Raw genomic sequence first — 20,754 nt, 5'->3', positions numbered from 1 at the left:
TGATGGATTTAGTAACTCCAAAGAAACCTATATCCCACTCTTAATCATACACTAAACACCTGAATATTTATTTCATCACGTTCACTCACAAAATAAATAGTAGTCTAATATTAATATATTTAGCACATTGAAAATAAACCAACCAGTCTTTCCTCGTATATTTACTCTCTTTCCAAACATGTTTTGGTCTCCTGCTATATCTCAGAAATGTACGAATAGCTGCTTTTAAGTTACAAAATACAAAACAGTAATTTATTTCTTGGAGAAAATCTTGGGGATTACATTAAAAAAATGCAATTTCAAGTTCCCATAGACTTTCTTTTTTAACAGTCTTTGAACCTTCTCACGGCACACATGTAAGGCTGCCTGTGACATGTGATACCCTGGCCTCCAAATGGACATAAATGCATTTAGTTTAGAGAAAATACAAAGACAAGTTCTGAAAGTGGCCTTAGAACAAGTGCCCCTTGCTTTGACATAGCAACATCAAAAGCAAGTGGGACTGTGCAATGAGAGCCATGTGAGTTTTATGAAAACTACTTTCCTTTCACATCATCTGTTAAGAGAATGCCACATCCATGATCATGTAACATTGCAATCGTGAAATAACATTACTACATTCGTGAATTAACATTACCTAATAAAAGGCACATCTTCAAATATTGAATTAATAAAATCTGAAAATCCAAACAAAGGACACATTAAAAATCAAGCACTTAATTTGTAAACCTTGATAAAATAACAGCCTATTCCAGTTTCTTCAAAGGTTTGTGAGCTTTATATAAGAGTGGTCAGGGACTGCAGAACAAAATGGAAGACAGGATTTGGAAACAAGGCCAAGATTGACTTAGAAAAAATTTTTTTTAAATGAGTGCCCTTTTATGTTGATGCTGAATACTAAAATCAGCCCTCTACATTATAAAAGAAACACTCAAGTGATAGACATAAGGACACAATCTGACTCTTCTGAGTTCTATAATTTTTATCTTGCACAATAGTGCCTTTCTGTACAAATAACTGCACAATATCATTGAGTAAAGTGCTAGGAAACTTTAAGCCACCAAAAATCTTTTCAGCTGTCATGAGCACTTGATTGTAATTACAGATTTCAAAGAGTATGAATATTGAAACATCTATATCCAAGAAAAAAAAACTTTTGAATAGGGGGATAAAGCACATAAGTGACAGCAAAGGAAATACAGTGGGTACCTCGGTTTTCTATCGTAATCCGTTCCGGAAGACCGAATTTTGAAACATTCGAAAACTGAGGCACGGTTTCCCCATAGAAAGTAATGCAAAATGGATTAATCCATTCCAGAACTTTAAAATCAACCCCTAAAACTGCAAATTTAGCATGAATCTAATGATACCACAGATCCATAAAATTGACGGTGTTCATAAACCGAAATGTTTGTCAACACAGATGTTCGAAAACCGAGGTACCACTGTAATGTTCCAAATCTATTTTATTTCATAGAGTATCACATTACCCTTACATCAGTTTCACTGAGGGTATTTGTGATGGGTGAGAGTTAATAGGATTTTCTGCCACCAGCGTTAACAGTTCTATGTGGAGCCCTGGAAAGGGCATTATTCCTAGTGATGATGACACAATAGGATACAACTTCAAAATTAAATCCTCGCACTTTCAAGGTTTGAAATTCAAAATAAGTCAAGAGTCTTAGGGACTGGGTCATATGGTCATCCCATTAACGGAGGCTAATGAATGGTCATCTGTACTACCCAAACTTGAAGAATCAAGAAAGCTTTATGGATAAAAGAACACAAAAATTTGGGGCCTTTTGAAGAGGAAGGATTCTTTGTAGGACACCCTCTCCTACTTCCTAATCCCCACCATCCAATGGGTTAAGGTAGCCACAGTGTTTATTGTAGAACTGTTCTACAAGCCTACGAGTTATGTCCCACTGTCCCCAACCCTCCACGTGTAGAATCTAGGACAAATGCTCTCTAGCATCGTATCTCATTTTGTTGCTGACTTTCCTGGAAACTTGGCTTCTCTCCAGGTCTGCCTGATTGGAATTGCTTGGACTTGAGGCTTAAGAGAGAGCAAGTCAACAGGTATGACTTGAAGAAAGGTGAGAATGCAAGAAGTTCCACAGACCAGTAAAACCCCCGTTACAGGGCACATCCTTTTCTACCTGGGAAAAAAAAATTTCTTCACAGTGCATAGTTTGAAATAAAAGTGCAATATGGGCAAAAAGAGAAGGTGGTGCTCTTGATACACATGAATTTAGTTTTTGGTTTTTGCCATTAATTGCTAAGGAATTTTAAGATAAAAATGCAAAGTCATTAACATCAAGAAGTACAAGGGCACCTTGGATTCCAAAATAGCTCTATAATGGGGAAGGAGAATGGGGAGCCGGGGAACCTCACATGTCACTTGCTTATTTTTTAAACTATTACTCTTCCAACTCTAATGTTTGAATAAAATAAGTATTTTTCTTCAATATAAAAATGAATTTTTAGATAAAAATCAGCACAGTAACATCTATTTTACAATAAATCTGAAAGGAAAACTTGGAAAAGAATATTCTTACACTAAATGACATAAGTTGTATACTAACTTGGAAAATTTTTGTTAACTGTCTAATCACCTAAATTACTGAATAAGAATGCTCAGCATCCAATCCATGAATAATGCAGAATACCATATTATTTATTCTACTTTTTACTTCAAAGTCACAGAGATGACATCCATATAATTATAAAGCCTACTCTACATTTTCAAGTTCCCAATCCAAACATAGATTAGAACAGGTCGCTTTATTGCTGACAACATTCACGAAGGGGCCAGATTCCTCATAAAAAGACAAAACTTTTAAGTTTGGGAGCTGGCCATAGCCCTATTCACGCAGCGGGAGAATTATGAAAGTCAAGAGGCAATCTTTTTTTTTTTCCTCTGTAAAATAGCAAAGGGACAGGAGAAGATGGGCTGCCTGGTGAGCAGCCCCACATGAGAGGGCACAGCTCATCAGGGTCAAGAGTGGCAGCTTGAACGGTTAACCTCAGAAGAGCACTCACTGGGCATTATATTATCTGCTTTACAGATTTCACCCTGGAAAGTATTTGAAAACACTTTATGCTCAAACTATACATTATGCATTCGTTCTCCTCGAGGACCCAAAAACAAATCTAAAATGATAAGGGGGCTTCTTCTGCTCCTTCTTCCTTGCAGCGGGGTATCTCCAGAACTTCACAAAAATAAAAGCAGCAGCTAACGCCTCTTCAGTTTCTTGGTCTTTTGGCGTTTCATTTCTTCTTCTTCACGTCTCATTTCCTCTAAGTCCTCTTGCATACCTAATCTTAAACTGTCAAAAAAAAAAAGGTATGTGTTAATACATGTGAAACTACCACTTTCTTTAAAAAGCAAGAATGGAATTTCAACTGAGAGCTCAGATAGAATGTATTGATGCACTCAAAATGACTCAAGGCTTTATTTACCACTGAAAACAGATTAGCAGGTAAAATATTTTTTTACCAGGAGCCACTGCCACCGACTCAAATTATAGTGGAAAAAAGACCTCACATACAAACAACACACCTTAACATTCCCATTAAAGTAATAAAATAAAAATTATCTCAATAGCATTTAAAAATAATGTTTATTTAAAAATAAAATAAAATTCTATGCGTGTCCATTCCCAACACTTTAGTTGTATTTTATCTGGTTATAGGAGGGGAGGACAAGAAGGAGAAAATGGCTTAATATTCTGAGTTGAGAATGAGGTGAATTAGGTTAGTACTATAAACAAAATAATTATTTGTTACTCCTACCCAAGAAATCATCATTAGTTTGCTATCAGGTAGCCAAACGTGAATCAGGCAGAGGGGACTGAACATCTCTCATCAGGTCCCTGAGGCCAGCAGTGGCTTAGGTTAGCAAGACTGAGCTGTACCTGATGGGGAAAGGGAATTAGGATGGAGGAAGAAAAAGAACACGCTACCAGGGGACCAGAGGAGGCCTCTAGCATTTACTGTGTGCCGACACAGGTGAGGCACTGCACTAGGCAACTTGTCCACATTAGATCTTAATCCTCACAATTCCGCATTCAGCAAACACAGTGTATTCTCACTTTACAAATGAGAAAACAAGATTTAGAAAGGCTAAGGAAATCTGTCTAAAGCCCCACAGCAAGGAAGCAGGCTTAGAATTCAGAACTGTGTAGCCCAAAGCCACTGCTCCCAATGGTGCAACTGAAGCAGCACACAGAAAAAGAATTAAGACATGTCTACACAAATATGCTAAGTTTTGTGCTTACCTCTTTGCTTCTTCCTTCTGCTGCTCTTTCCAACTACTCTCCATGTAACGTAAGGCATAATCACTTTCATCTGTGTATCTGAAAAGAGGCAATTCAAGTTGTTTTAAAAAAAAAACAACAAAAACTCAATTTTCTAAAGGAACTACATCTTCCTGTTTTTAAAATCAATATCCTTTATAACTAAATCACACACACACAAATTTAGGATTACTCCTCCTTGCTTGGCAAGGAGTTAGGGGGGCAGAGGATGGGTAGAAGTGGATTTCTGAAGTAAAAACAAATTAAATGAGCCCTTACTCCCCCCAGAAGGCAACTATTCCCGAATCTAATGCTGTTGAAGGTGCCAATCCAACAATGCTTACTCAACTCACTCACCTCTATCTCTATTTACATGATTATATTAAAATCCTGAAAGCACAATATATATGTGAAAATTATTTTGCATAAATTTAACTTGAACTTCATGACCATCATGAGGTAGGAAAGGACTGTAGAACAGAGGAGACTGAAGCAAATAGGTCAATGGCTTGACCAACATTTGATTTTTAATCCAGTTCTTTCTTCTCCTAAGTATCTTTTTTAAAAAGATCTCTCACATCTATGGCTTCAAAGGAGGGAGCACTTGTTGATTGATAGGCACTGTAATAAAGCCCTTCTGTTCTGCATATACAATTCCTCATTTAATCCTTCCGAATGTCATTTTAAAAATAATTTCCTCGGGCTGGCCTGGTGGCTCAGGTGGTTGGAGCGCCGTGCTCCTAATGCAGAGATCGCCCGTTGGATTCCCACATGGGCCAGTGAGATGTACCCTCTACAGCTAAGATTGAGAACAACGGCTCTCCCTGGAGATAGGGCTGCCGTGAGCAGCCGGTGAGCAGTCGGAGGTCGACGTGAGCTGCCATGTGCTGCTGTGAGCAGCCGACCAATGGCCAACGACCGACTGCTTCAGTCGGGGGAGCGCAAGGCTCATAATACCAGCCTGGGCCAGGGAGCTGTGTCCTGCACAACTAGACTGAGAAACAACGGCTTGAACCGGAGGTGGGGGGAGGTGGAAAAAGGGGGTAGAAAATAATTTACTCATGTTTATCCAGCTAGTATGTAGTGGAACTTCCATTCAAACCCTGATCTTTCCTCTAGACCAGCGCTTCTCATACTTTAACGTGCGCATAAATCACCTGGGAACTTTATAAAGCCAATTTGGATTCAGTAGATCTGAAGTGGGGCCTGAGAGCCTGCGTTTCTAACAAGCTCCCAGGTGATGCCAATGCTGCTGTCCAGGGACCACACTTTTGAGTCGCAAAGTTTTTTATGCCAAAGAAAGAAAAGCAGGTGTCAGATCAGACCAGCTTTCAACATTGTAGCTCTGTGGATGGCTTTCTGATTTCAAAGCCAATCTATTTCTTTTTTTTTTTTTTAATAATTTCTTTTCATCTTTCCCCTTCTTCTGCCTCCCCCCCCCCCCCCCCGACTCTGGTTCAAGCCGTTGTTTCTCAGTCTAGTTGTGTAGGACACAGCTCCCTGGCCCATGCTGGTATTATGAGCCTTGTGCTCCCTGCAGCTGAGGCAGTCAGTCACCGGTCATCGGTTGTCCGCTCACAGCAGCTCACAGCAGCCCACAGCAGCTCTCGCAGGCTGCCGGCCGCCGGCCGCTCATGATGGCTGCCGGCCACTCACGCGGGCCATTGGCCACTCGTGGCAGCACACAGTAGCCCATGGCAGCCCAGCTCCAGAGAGAGCCGTTGTTCACAATCTTAGCTGTACAGGGCGCAGCTCACTGGCCCATGTGGGAATCGAACCAGGGACCTCTGCATTAGGAGCACGACGCTCCAAACACCTGAGCCACTGGGCCGGCCCAAAGCCAATCTATTTCTACTACACCAAGCTGCTTCATTCTAATTAAATACACATCTTATAAATATGACAAGTTTAAAAATGGATACTTTTTGGCCCCCACGAAGAACTACACAAATAATTCTGGATTAATTCTTAAATATTAAGTGTCGAAGGAGTAAATCTAAACAATCACGCAAGGATTCCTAATCAAGAATTGTATTCAAGGGATTTTACAGTTAAGATGGCACAGTAGATGTTACACATTTTCTACTGTTGCTAATAAAATTTATCTTAATCTTGAAAAAAAAAACAGAATTGTATTCAATGCCTCTACTTATTAATGCTTATTTTCTTTCCCCTTACCATAAATTATTCAAAATAAAAAAATGTATCAAAATCTTCTTTAGCCTTACTTTTTTCGGTCATAGCCAAAGATTTCACGAATGTGCTTGGATATTTCTTCCTGAGGTTCTCCTTCATCTTCAATAAAATCTTCCATTTCAGAGTCATACTCTTCATCATCCTCCTCTTCATACTCTCGCTGCCTTTTGTAACCTCTAGGGAAGGAAAGCCTTTGAGGACCTAAGAACAAAAAAGCTATTATTTACAAAAGCATTAAAACTTAAAATAATACCAACAAAGTTCTATGTAAACTGAGATTTTGAGAACTCATTTTTCTCTAAAACCACAGCCAGGGAGCAGGTGCACAGCATGGAGTCATTACTACATCATTCCCGCTACTTCACAGTATCCACAAGGAACAGAATTTTCCTGTCTATCCCAGGGCTTACTAGAGCTGTCTGGAATAGTCCCCATTCTTCTAGATTTAAAAGACTGGCAGAATTTCTAAACAAAAACAAACAAACCCCAAACAACAAAAAACTACAAATAGCTATAGGATAACTAACTTAATTTCACAAAGACACCAAAAATAACAACCTACCATCTCTTATCACAGTTTCATTAAATTTTTAAAAACTTCAATAAAGTAGGAAAGGTTCTCAGAATTATGGATAATTGTTCAAACCAAATACAGTTTGACTTTAGGAAAAACTCACTACATTATGCTTATTTTTGTCATTTTACCAAAAGAATGATTAAACTTTTTGCAAAAGAGAGGCATTGATCAATAGACCCATATCTGGAAATAGCTGCTTTCTAATCCTTGATTACAGATACTCCTTTTGTTCTTCTAAAGTTCTTAATATGCAAGGCTTGTCTCATTAGCTCAGAGTTTCTTTCTCATCTTCAGCACTACTGACATTTTGGCCCAGATAATTCTTTGTTGCGAGGAGATGTCCCATGCACTGTAGGATAAAAGCAGCATTCCTGGCCACTATCTACTAGATGCCAGTACCATCCCGTCCCCAGCTGTGTCAATCAAAAATATCTCTAGGCATTGCCAAATGTCCACTGGGGATCAAAATCGTCCTTGGTTGAAAACCAATGCTCTAGCTGAAGTTAAAAACATGGAATCTCATCTTTTGTTTCTTTTTATATTCTCTATGGTGCCTAATAAGTGCTCTAACAAATGCTTATTACCATGAAGAAACTATGACCTAGTAGCTGGTAGGTGCCACCAATCCCATACCTTGGGACAATAGATTCCTACAGAACTAGTAGCCAGGGCCTTGACGTCGCCCGTTATAAGGAGCAAAAACACAAGAGCAGTCTGAAACAGTTTCTGGCACATAGTGGTACTTAAATATTTGGTGAATAAATAATGCACCAAAAAGCTTCAAGCTTACAAATACCCTGCAGTCCTTGAAGACACGTTTCTCTCGTCCTCATGAAAAGGTGAAGATGAATTCATTCATTCATCTTTATAAGGCACATATACTCACCCTGTCTTCCAAATCACATAGCTAAGTTTATTAAACTTGGAGACATTTTAGGGGTAAACAGAGAGGGCTCTAGGTAACTCTCTTTCTAAAGACTTTTCCAAGCAATGGTCACTAAAGAAACTCTCAGGTACAGGACAAAGCATCAGGATTCTATCAACATAAGAGTACAATGAAAGCCACACAGAAGGGTTACAGGGCCACTGGTTAGATAAAACAAAGGATGTTTTCCAATTTCCCAGTGTCAAATAAATACTCCAGGGTGAAGGGCAATTTTACCTTGGGCAGATCTGTAGCCAGATAAGGGAGGCTTCATTCCATTCATCTGTCCATTGCTGGACCGGCTAATGATATTCTTGGAAGAAATTGTTTCTGAGACAACAGTGCACTTGGGCTTCAGGGATGTGCCTGAACTACTAACTGTTCGCCCAGGTCCCAAGCTGCTCACTGGTCTTCCAGGACCGGAATTACTGACAGTTCGTCCAGCTGGAACTGAGCCACTTACTGACCGACCAGGGCCAATGATTGACCTCCCAGGGGGTCCTGAGCCACTCACTGGTCGTCGAAGGTCATGTGGACTGTTCACCGGCCGCCCAGGGCCGCCAGAGCTGCCCACCAATCTCCCAGAACCACCTGAGCCACTGATGGGTCGCCCAGGCCCAGGGCCACTTGAGCTGCCTGCAGGTCGTCCAGGGCCATTTGTACCGCTGACTGTCCGTCCAGAAGGACTCTGGACTGTCCGTCCAAAAGGACTGAAGTCACTAGTTGACCTCTTCATTCCACTGACCGATCGCTCAGGTCCTGAGCTGGAGCTGCCATTCTGGCGCCTGGAAACGGGGCCAGAAGTAACTGTAGGCTGAGCAGTCCCTGTGCTGGGCCTCCCAGGGGCTGAGCTGGAGCTGCCACCTGGCGGCCTGACACCTGCACTCTTAGCCTTGTTATGTGGGGTGACCGTGGACCCAGACCTGGAATGGCTAGGATGCGGAGATTTTTTGGCTTTGTGCTCAGCAGCAGATTTCTGAGTCCCTTTAGCAGAAGTCTTTGGGACACCTGGTGAATAGGTACTCGAGTGGGTCTTTCTAGCCCCATTGAAAACAGGTCTGTCGTGGCCCTCACGAAGCGAGGGTTGGGAGCAACCGCCAGATCCTATTTTGGTCCTCTCTCCTGGCATGGATTTAGATGAAAACAAACCTAAGTGTTTCTCATTAGCTGTGCTGGGTCTGGATTTCTTCTCAGCATGAGGAGGGGGAGTACCCTTGGAAGGAGGATGCTTGTCCCCAGAAACTTTGCTAAGTTTTGTGCCCACACTTTCTTTCTGAAAGGGTACCTTTTTGGTTGGAGGTAGTCTTGCATCTGTCTCAGGTTTCTTTTTCCTATGCTTTCGTTCAAGAAATTCTCGCTCCTTAAGTTCTTCAGCAGTCATAGGCCGCTCTTCTGTTTTCTTCACTACTTTGATTTCCACTGGTTCGTACTGCTTTTTCTCAGCCAGCCTGAGTAGATCAGTGAAGTTCATGACTGGTGGGGCACTTTTAAGGGGGACCTTTGGTTTGCTTTCAACTTTGGGAGGTTCCTGCTCTTCTTCATACTCTGACTCTGACGCTGCTTGATTGTATTCTAGGAATTCATCCTCTTCTTCCATCTCGTACTCTTGGTCTGTTCCCTGACTAGCATGGCTTTCCGTTGCTTGTCTCTTCTTCGCCTTTTCCTCAACAGGAATCCCATCATAACCGTGGAAATTATCCTTTGTCCTCTTGGCCATAGCTCTTGCTTTCTTGTCATGTTTTAGCTCAATTCGTTTTTTCACTAGTTCTTCTTTTCTCCTTTTCTCTTCTAAGGCTAAAATTGACAAAACCAGAACACATTTCAAGGTCTCAAGATAATATGTTTATCTGAAATCAGTAGGTAGCCAAAACACAAGCTATATTTATTTTGGAACAATACAGTTTGAAGACATCTAGGAATCAAATGGGGAAGTCATTTGAACAAGTACCAATTGAGTCAACATAACGAATGGGTCACATATGGGTTTTCTACATGAGTAAGCAAGTGAGAGACTTGGCTTTTAGCTTTAAGTATAGAAAATAGTCCATACCAAAAAAAATATATCAAGTTAAGGGAACATTGGTACCCAATTAGCAGTTGTTACTATGAATCAATGAATACTCAGACTCACTGAATCAGTCTCCCTGTCATTTATATGAAGCAAAACCACTTTTTAAGTTCACTGGTTTTCAAAAATTGCCTCTTTATTTTAACTTTGTAGATAGCACACTTACCAACAACAACAATAATAATAAAAATACAGAATATATTAAAAGCAGATTCAACACCAAGATCAAAGAATGGAGTTTTTATTGAGGCCCTTACTATGGTCAATGAGAAGATATGGTCACTATCCCCAAAGAGCTTTTAACTTAAGAGGGACTAAAAGATAGCATATATACTAATGATCAACATAAGAACATACATAATGTAAACACAGCTGACTCAGACACACAAGCAACAAATCCATTAGCCTGTTACATTATTACAGCTAGCTGTCACCGTGGAAGACTTTAAAGTAAGGCTATAGATACAAACCTTTTCGTCTGAGCTCCTCTTCTTTTCTTCTGAGAAAAGCTTGTACAGCTGCTGATTGGACACCCTTAACTTTGGGGTCTTTTTTGGAAGGACCCACTGCCAAACTGTACCTTTTCTTTAAAAAAAAAAAAGTGTAAAAGTTATAAGCAATTCAACTTTAAAAACATACTGTCTATTAGTTGTAAGGCACTGTGCCAAGAGATTAAGGGAGGTTTTAATGTTGACTGAAAAACCTATTCTGAATACTTAAGAGATCATATAACCCACAGTAAAGCGTAGCCATAAAATTTCAGGCTAAATATGATTATGGATAACTATTTTTATGTGTGGTTTCTTTGCAACATCCCAAATAATGTATAAATGAAAAATTCAGAGAAACACTATTTTCAGGCTATTTCCCCAAAAAGGTAGGTACCTGGACCGGGGACTGGAAAAAAAAAAAAAAAAAACCCAAATGCCACCACTTAGAACAGATTGTTTTACAATTCTGATTTTAAAAACCAGCCTTCGGGGTGGCTGATTAGCTCAGTTGGTTACTGCGTGGTGCTAATAACACCAAGGTTGCCAGTTCGATCCCCACATGGGCCACTGTGAGCTGCGCCCTCCTTAAAAAAACAACAAACAGCCTTCTTCAGAATTAAGCATTTCAAAGTCCAACTTTTCAAACAAGCAGAAAATACTACTACTCCCAACTGTGTTCTTTCCTGAGTACTCTACTCCAGATGATTTTCTAGTAGGGATTCGTGGCTACATAGGTTATTTTGCTTACAACATGAATCACTGAGATTTTACTCTGACTACAGGCAAAGGCTGGTGGCAAACCATAGCTAAAAAACATTTCAAAGAAATCTGAACAGCAAGAAGGGCCCAATTCTCTGCAACCTTTAACAATGTACCTCTTAGGTTCATTAAATAATAATTTGCCACATAAACTCTTTTAGCCAGGTTTACATATCACCCAAAGAGTGAACATTGTTACCATTATCCTGGCACAGAAGGTCTTTCTCTGGGCTTCATTTTTTATGTAACTGCATTGGGAAATCACTAAAATTAGAATACTGTTAATTTGAAGTATGAAAGGAAAAACATTTCCATTTTATAAATATCTATCATTAAGGAAGTATGATTTATAGAGCTAATAACTCAGATTGGGATGATTCATCTCTAGGATTATTGTACATTAAATTTATGCCCTGAGAAGTAAGATTTTTTTTTTTTTAAAGATTTTATTGGGGAAGGGGAACAGGACTTTATTGGGGAACAGTGTGTACTTCCAGGACTTTTTTTCCCCAAGTCAAGTTGTCCTTTCAATCTTAGTTGTGGAGGGTGCCGTTCAGCGTCAGGTTGTTGTCCTTTCAGCCTTAGTTGTGGAGGGCCCAGCTCAGCTCCAGGTCCAGTTGCCGTTGCTAGTTGCAGGGGGTGCAGCCCACCATCCCTCGCAGGAGTGGAACCGGCAACCTTGTGGTTGAGAGGATGCGCTCCAACCAACTGAGCCATCCGGGAGCTCAGCAGCAGCTCAGCTCAAGGTGCCGTGTTCAATCTTAGTTGCAGGGGACAGAGCCCACCATCCCTTGAGGGACTCGAGGAATTGAACTGGCAACCTTGTGGTTGAGAGCCCACTGGCCCATGTGGGAATCGAACTGGCAGCCTTCGGAGTTAGGAGCACGGAGCTCCAACTGCCTGAGTCACCAGGCCGGCCCCCAAGAAGGAAGATTTTTTAAAGTGCCCTCCCTCTTTTGTCTTATTAGGCAGATGATATTCTTAATCCCTGAACCTGTTGCTGTGCTAGGTAGTTAAAAAAAACAAACACTCAGAACAAATTGAGCTACTTAGGTTTGTCTCAGAACAAACCATGATCCCCAAAACGTGTATGAACTTCCTGGAGGAAAGCCAAAGGATCCATTGCTTACCATTCGGCTGCCTAACACAAGGCATCTTAAACAGGCTGGAACTTCTAGCCAAGTTAGTCTACCAATGAAGCAGCTGGCCAAGGAAGCAGGCCCTAATCCAACCTGAAAAGCCTGCAAGATAGCAATGCTGAGAAGTCACACATCCCTGAGAGAAAACCCAAGACAGCAGCCAGAGTCCTTTCCCAGTTACCTTGGCTGAGTCACAATGAGATCCTTTTTAACAACCCGTATCTTTGTAAATTTAGCTGTAGACCCTTTCCACAGTGGATTGGGGACCATTATTTAAAGGAGAGGTAAAAGGACACTGAGGAGAAAGGGGAATACGGCTTATCTAACTATATACAATTGTCCTGGTTTACGAGAACCTCAAACATAGACCTTATCCACAAGAAGCTCACATTTGCAGAATGGAAGGGCCACCGTGAGTATGATTCAAGTTGCACGAGATATATACAGATTCATAAGCAGAGGTGCACACGCTCACTCCACCCATCAGGTAGATTTGTAAAAAGAAAGGATGGATTTTTAGTGCTAAGACTTAAGATTTTCCTGTCCCTGTCAATTATATAGCCCATAGAATTACCTTCCAAATCACAGCTTACACAGTGTTTCCCACAGAAAAATGCCAATATACAGGTTTGTGTTGTTAAAATAGGATTGGTTTGTTATCTAGATATTACAGCAATGAGCACTTCCCAACTTGATTTCAGGATAGACACCTTTCTTCCTACCCTGGGCCTTTAAGAGATAAGTAATGGGATTATGACTAGTAGAAAAACTATTCTTGACTGAATACAGGCACCGAAAGGAAAAACAACGTAAATGGGCAGTTTAATAGCACTTACCAACAGGCTTCAGTCATTCACATACCACTTCCATTTTTTTCCCTTTTAGTACACCACCTGTATTATTATTTACTAATTTTAAGAAAGTACCTAACACCACTACTTATTATTACAGCTTTACCCCAAGTACTTATATCCATGAAATGGCTGGCTTGGACAGCTACTTATATTTTTCCAAATTATATCAAAATATATAACTACTTTTTTAAAAGAACACAACTATTAGAATAAAAAGTATTTTTGTATCACCTAAAATCATAGGAGAGCCAGAGCTACGTGTACTGCGCTTTAGGAAATACAGACTAAGAAACATAAATACAGGAAAGGCAGACCACAAGGAAGAAACAAGGGGGGGCTGGTAGTTCAAGAACTCGGATTCACTCAGAAAAGAATCCCAAAAGCTAGCATAAAACTGACCATCTTAGCCACATAGTGTATCTCATTTTTTTCTTTCAAAAGTTTTTATTTGAGAAAGAAATAAAACCCTGCTTTATGTTATCAGAAAAGTCAACACTGACAAAAGAATAAAATTTCATTACCACCATTTAAATTTACTTACGTAATTGTCATTTTTAAAGTTCTACGTATATTGTTTTTACTCCCAAAGAATTAAAATGATATCCTTGCTGAAACATTTAATGGTCAAAGAAACTAATTATCTCTTAATTTTAGTTAAACCAGAGAAATAATTGTAATTTCTCAGTTCAGGGATGTTAGGAACCAACTTACAAAGCATTCATTCTCCACAAGATATTCTCTTGGCCTTTGAAGGCGTCTATTTTCAAACTTAATATTAGAGTCGAGTAAAAATTAACGACGAGGGTTTTCAAAATAAAAATGTCATCTATTTTGTATAATCATTTATTTATGTAATCATTTATCCATGGCCTTTACATTTTACCACATTTTCTGATACCTATCACCATGTAGTGCTACACTGGGTATATGAGTTCATTTATATGAAATGTCCAGAACTGGCAAATCCAGAGACAGAAAGTAGATTAGTAGTTGCCAAGGGCTGAGCAGAGGGGGAACGGGGAGTGACTGCTAAAAGGGAGTATTTTTGAGGATGACGAAAATGTTCTGCAATCAGACAACGGTGATGGTTGCGTAACTCTGTGAATATACTACAAACCACTGAACCGTACACATTAAAGGGGTGGGTTTTATGGTATGTGAATTATATCTCAATAAAAGTATTTAAGAAAGCTTCGGGCTGGGATTACATTATATTCTATTTAACAAGGCAGGAGAACTATTTGGCACTCTCCCCTCCATCAGATGGTCACATTTAGCTCCAGCAGCAGCACATCAAGATGCATCCACCAATTCTGAATCCTATTCAAGGCACCAGGCTGCTTCATTGTTTCAGCTTCATGAAAAGCAGCTGGACAAGAGTTTCTTTCATCCTAAGTGTATCCATTTCATAATATGGCAAGCCAACTCAGTCCTTCTGCTGGGCCCCAATAAATAGTCCACAACGTGAAATTTATGCCATTTAAATACGGTACCAGGGATTTTGCCAAAATTTGTAATTCTGAAGCCAACAGACCTAGAAGACATTAAGTCACTTTAAAACACATGTGTTCCTTGTATTGAGATTACACTGCACGGTCAGATTAAGAAAATAAGAAGCTTTCAGTCTGGAAATAATGTGTTCAGCAAATAGTACGTTATGTTGGAATCAACAGTCAATCCCTTCTTGAAAGCTATTCTTTACTCAGGAGATAACATACTGTTGTCATTGTAGAGGATACAAACTTCCCGATAGTTACATACATTATAGATCTATTATTGGTTACAATTTAAGAGTTAGGAATAGTCAAATATAGGCTTAACTTTAATAATCACTATACAATTTCTAAAATCTTCTCAAAACATCACAGCCAGGGAATGAATGTAGGCCTGGAAAACCAATGGTTTGCATTAGGCTTTGCTTGGCTGGGTAGCTAAGAGGGTGAAAATAAAACCACCAAAAAGCTTTCCATTTAGGTTTGCTATTGGGTTAAATGTAAAATTTACTATTAGAGAGTATTTATAAAAATATACCTGATTATAAAATGTAATATCAGAGTTACTTCAGAGCCTCTCGCCCAACCTCTATGTCAGAAATGGCCCAAAAAAGGACAACTGTGTATTTACTGGCTGTCACTCAGTTTGTAGCAGTCGGGATTAGAACCTAGGTCTGACCGAGGTCCAAAAGTGTTCTCACCACAGTGAGCCTCACCTCTGATTTGATCCCAACGCTTTCATCTCCAGCTCTAACCCCAACCTTCAGTGCCATTCTCTCATTCCCACCTGCCTCTAGGACAGTCCATTGCCTCAAACAGGCCCATCACTGAACTTTCCATCTTACCTTCCCTCCCCCTCAGATTCTGTTTCTGTTAACCATGCTGGCAGTCTCCCTACCAGGCCGGAACTCTCTCTCTATCCACCAGGTTCAAATGCTGTTGGTTTGGCCCTTCAATTTCTGTGCCATCAGACTTTACTGGACACTGAGAAGTGTCATCAAAACACCAACAAGGTTACTGCCTAAGGCTCCATTAGGCTGGAGCTGGGGCTGAGCTGGATGGGTTCCGTGGTGCAGGCTGTATAGATTGACAAGCTTCCTCTCCACCCCACATCCAATATACTCTCCGCATTCAACACCGGGTCGTGACCAAGAACAAGCACTCCAGAACCAGTCTGTCTGGATGAGATTCTCTGCCCTGCCATTAATTAGCTGTGTGACTCTGGGCACGTTTCTTCATCTCTCTGGGCCTCAATTTCATCTGTAAAACAACCTTCCTTATAGTCATTATGGTGATTAAAGTAATTAATATACATAAAGTGCTTAGAACAGTGTCTGGTACAGAGTAAGCACTACAGCTGTTAATTGTTGTTGCTATTATTTTGCAGAAAGAGATTATATAGGTAATGGTGGGGAAGAGAACTAACAGAGTCTCTGTGGGGGCAGTAGTTTCTAAAAGACCCTTTCCCTAAAACACTGGTTGAGAAGTACTGCTCGAGGCTAGAAATCCAAAGCTGCACCAAGCACTGGAAAAGTCATTTTCAGATCCAAGAGTGGGAGCAATCCAGTTATAATCAATTACAAGTCAAGGGTTCAAAGTGACTACCTGAAGAAACTTTTTTGTTGGCCCATGCTGCTCTTTAAAAGGAAATATAATAACTGTAACAAATGGTAGGCTTCTTTTGAATACACGGAATTTGGCATCTATTATTCTACATCGAGACTACTTCAAGAACTTACGTTATTTACTGGCCCCTGATGACATCTGAAATCGCCATCCCAGTGAAAGTCCCAGGGCTCCATTTTCACACCTACATTCTTCTGTAAGGGGCTACAGCACCCCAAATTCTTATATATCTGGTACCCCATGAAGGTTTCTCCTTTAGTTTTTGGTTTGAGGGTCACACCAGAGTTACGGTACCTTGTCTGGGATGCTTCTCACAATCTGACTGTGAGAAAGACCATGTAATTTGTCTCATGCCCTACAAGCCATCAATTACAGCTACCTGAAACCTAAAGGAATCCATATTCTAAACTCTGCTATTCTATCAAAACAAGACAACCCTTTTGTTTTTGCTAAAAGAAGGCAATCCAGTTATAATCGATTACAGGAGGTGAACTAAGTGCAAGGTTACCAAAAATATCTTTTCTCCTTTAAATACAAACAGCGCTAAAGACAATGACCGGTTACATCACCTTGATCAGCTGTTATTTTGTATTCAGATTTCCACTGGGAAATGATCCTGTGCCTAATATTGCCAGGCATGATGCAATCCTTTCTGTTTTAACTAAAACATTATAAAAATAACGAATACTCCAAACAGTGGAAATGACAGATGTCCCATTAGGAAAATAAATATTCATTGCTTCTCAAGCCAGATATCATTCATAGACACCTCTCCAAAATAAAACCCTGCAAAGAGTTTGAAGTGGCTATACAGACAGGTGTTTTAGATTTTAGCCTCCCTTTGATTTCAGTCTAATCAACATTAGTGGTATTTCCTTTCTGTAGCAAAGGTCTGACATCAGAATTCTGAAGACTGAAATCTGAAAGTCTGCTCTGACAGGATCCAAATGGAGGGTAGGGGAGAATACAGCTAAAAGGGAGAAATGAACCATGCATTAGAGAGGGTTCAAGCTACAGCTGTCAATTACTGCAAATCCTCTATAGTTCTCAGACCATCAATCAGTCAATCAATCAAGTTTATGTCAAGCAGGGTCTGTGTATGTGGTTTGAAATGTTGTTTCTTGACTTGGATGGTGGTTTACAAGAATATTTGTTTTATAACAATCTGTATTATAGTGCACCATATATTAAATTTCATAATTTAAAAAAAGGAAACTGGGGTTGGGAGACTCTTCAGCTGTTATCAATTAGGCTTTGTTCCTTTTAAAAAATATGAATATGGCAAAATGTTAATATATATTAAATATGGGTGTGGGCATACTCTGTATATTTTACAAGTGTCTAAAATTTAACAATATATATTTTGTAAGAATGTGTCTCTTTCCACAGTCGACTTAAAAGGAAGAGGAATCCTGCCGCAAGACAGCATTTTTCCTAGGCCTTATATACACTATTTGCATTGATGGTGTACTCTAAAAGGCTTTACTTTGAGCTGATGAAGAATATAACTTAGAATAATTAGATGAATCCAATTAAAGCAAGATCACGGAATAAATTTAACTAATCTTGCTCTATTCCTCAACAGTTTCTTTTATAATGTATTTTCATCTGATGTAAAAAGATAAGGATTATAATGCTACTAACTAAATCAAACTTCTAAGCTTACTAGCTTTTTGAGTGGAGGGGAGTGGGTAAGGAAAAGCATGCTTTCATAACATACATACCTGTGTTCATCTATTAAATTTTAAATGACCTCAGCAATATACCTGTTTTCCTTTCTGCTTCCAATTTTTGTTATTCCAATCAATAGATAATGCATATATTGTGAAATATACACATATTTTGAAATCTGCTTTTGCTCTGGGAATGTCTACTTTTCTTCAGCAGTTATCATTTTTTAGAATAAGAAACAACTAACTTGATTCTTGGTTCTAATTTTTCCACAGAATATGCCTGGGCATCAAAGCTAGTATTATCACCTATTTTTAACCTCCACTGAATTCAGGAAGATCTTGAATGAACTATGAACCTAATGCAAAGATCCAGTATTACCAGACCTAATATTGACTTGTCTAGGAAATTTACAGATGCAGGAAGTAATTCTGTTCAAGGTTTCAAACGTTTAAGCCCAGAACATCAACCTGCAGAGCTTATGACTCACTGGTTTAGGAGAATGATTTTATTAAGAGTACTTGCGATGGAGATGGAGAGACAGATAATAAACTGGGAGATGTCAGTTTTATGTACCAGTTATTTTACTATCTTCAAATCAATGTTTTCAAAAAGGTAATAGAATGGACCCAGCATCAGAAAACAAGCACAGGAAAGAAAAAAAGTAACATTTTGCAACATACAAAATACTAAGAAACGGCAGCTCAATGAATTCCAGTCGAATTGACTTTGAGAGCTGTTTGAGTTCTACAATACACCTCAGTGCTCAAACAGCAGGTATCACCATGCAATTCGTCGGTTTACAGCTGTGCTGTGGGTACTGGCTGAGAATCCAGAAATGATTCGTTTATGCAAAACAGCGACAACCCCGCAAACCAGGCACTTGCCACCACTTCAGTATTTGGATTTTAAAAGTCTTACACCGCGAATTGGCCAACGTTACTGAGCAAATGAGACCTAGATTTCAAACAAAGACGAATCTGGAAGGCCTCAAGGAAACGGAAGCTGAAACAAGCTCACCTATGCTGTTGGTGGCCAAGAATTTCGTGGAATCCACTCCATTTCTCTTCCCAATACAAAAGGTGATCCTTGGGAGGCGATAACTTAATCACCTCGTTTGCTGAGTGGGTGGGGCCACAAATCAAGAGAGCTTGTTCTGGAAATCACTAATGTCCGACCCGAAAATAGGCAGGAAATCAGCCAAAAAGCAGGAAATCATCAAGTTTCTAAAACCCCTGGCCTCCCAACATACATGCTTCCTCCCCAACGTTTGGGCAGAAGTTTATGGCGAAGCCAGAAATGACTCGATTCCACTGTGTGCCAGGCACGACTCCACTCCACTCACCAGCTCTCACACAACTCAAACACCCAAACCGCGGGAGTAACTGAGCTGGCAAACCCCACTCGCCGGAAGGCTCCCGCCTCGCATCTCACGCCTCTCTTCACGCCGGAGTTCCCAGAAGTACATGCCCCCAAAAAAGAAAATAAAGGTGTTCAGGTCTTTCCTCTCTCGGAGCCGAGAGGCGGATGCCTGGAAGTTCCACCCGATACACATTCCGAACTTGGAAGATTAGGATCTCCTACAGGGGCGCCCCAGAGGCTACATACCGGTACGTTGTTGACGCCCTGTCCTTTGGAAGCTATCATGAGAATTTCCCTGAAATCCATGTTGACCGAAGCGGAGAGAATGGGCCAGGTTCTCGGAAAGGAGTGAAACTACGCCTTAGCCAGGCGGCCAGCTGCAGCCCAGTGAGCAAGCTGGCCAACCCCTTTCCCACCCCTCCCCAGCACGACCACTTCCGGCGCCTTCCAATGCCGTCTGCCCGCCCCCTTTCCTCAAGCGGCCTATATCCTTTCAGGTCTGTCGCTCACTCGCGAGTCCCTGGCGTAACTTCCGCTCTTAGGCTCGAGACACGTAGAAACGTGGTACGTGGCTGCTGACGTCATCTCGAAGGGGCGGGACTAAGCCCTTCACCGACCAAGGAGACGTGGTCTAGTAAACGACGGGGTGTGGCTAAGGCAGAGGGCCACTTCTCTGGCGGCTCTGGAGCGCGGCCTGATAATGATGGCGCTCCTTATGAGCCGTGGGTAGGGAAAACGAGGGGGTGGGGGTTACCTTCCAGGCCTGGGTTCGCTGGGTGTCACGGGTGGACGCTCAGGTTCGAGAAGGCGGCGCCCCGACAGCAGAACCGACAGGTCTTGCGCAGGAGTTTTCAGTTACTGGTTTCTAGGCGCTCGCGAAGCCGCGCAGGCGCAAACGACACCGACTGGTCCTCTGTCTTGGATGCACATTCATCACGACCTGGCACATGGCTGTGCTCACCTCCTTCACAGATGTGCCACGTATAGAGGCACCCCCTTACTGCCTTTGCCCCATTTAGATTAAAAACTCCACGTAGGTCAGCCAACCGTGTTTTGCTCAGTGGATGCGTTGAAGAAATCCTCACAGACCCTGCCTGGAAATAGTTGATACACTGATAAAACATGCATATGTATTCATTGGGAGTCCACTCCTGGGTTCCTCTTAAGGGTTATCTGTAGTCTGTAAGGTTATCTCGATCCAGTAAAATACACTCCTTAGGAGGATTTGGGGCTAAGCGTGGGAACAGGCCAGGATTGCAATGGACAGTAGGGATGTTTTCAGTGATAGAAATGCC

The 20,754-nt window shown here is 40.8% G+C and overlaps 1 protein-coding gene across 2 annotated transcripts; it reads right to left on the bottom strand.

The window, feature by feature from the left end:
• Positions 1-1,353: 1,353 nt before the first annotated feature.
• Positions 1,354-20,340, bottom strand: SPTY2D1 (SPT2 chromatin protein domain containing 1). 2 transcript variants are annotated; one of them, XM_033120733.1, is made up of 6 exons: positions 20,214-20,340; positions 10,535-10,649; positions 8,234-9,790; positions 6,527-6,695; positions 4,281-4,358; positions 1,354-3,329 (listed from the first exon to the last, which is right to left on the bottom strand). In XM_033120733.1, the coding sequence occupies exons 3-6, from the start codon at positions 9,711-9,713 to the stop codon at positions 3,236-3,238; spliced, it is 1,821 nt and encodes a 606-aa protein (XP_032976624.1). In that variant the 5' UTR covers positions 9,714-9,790; positions 10,535-10,649; positions 20,214-20,340; the 3' UTR covers positions 1,354-3,235. The 2 variants fall into 2 exon arrangements, with proteins under 2 accessions (XP_032976624.1, XP_032976623.1); XM_033120732.1 differs by lacking the exon at positions 20,214-20,340 and adding an exon at positions 19,706-19,924.
• Positions 20,341-20,754: the final 414 nt, after the last annotated feature.

This window comes from Rhinolophus ferrumequinum, chromosome 11 (genome assembly GCF_004115265.2).
Source record: "Rhinolophus ferrumequinum isolate MPI-CBG mRhiFer1 chromosome 11, mRhiFer1_v1.p, whole genome shotgun sequence".
NCBI lineage: Eukaryota > Metazoa > Chordata > Mammalia > Chiroptera > Rhinolophidae > Rhinolophus > Rhinolophus ferrumequinum.
This window is presented reverse-complemented; position numbering and strand designations above follow the sequence as displayed.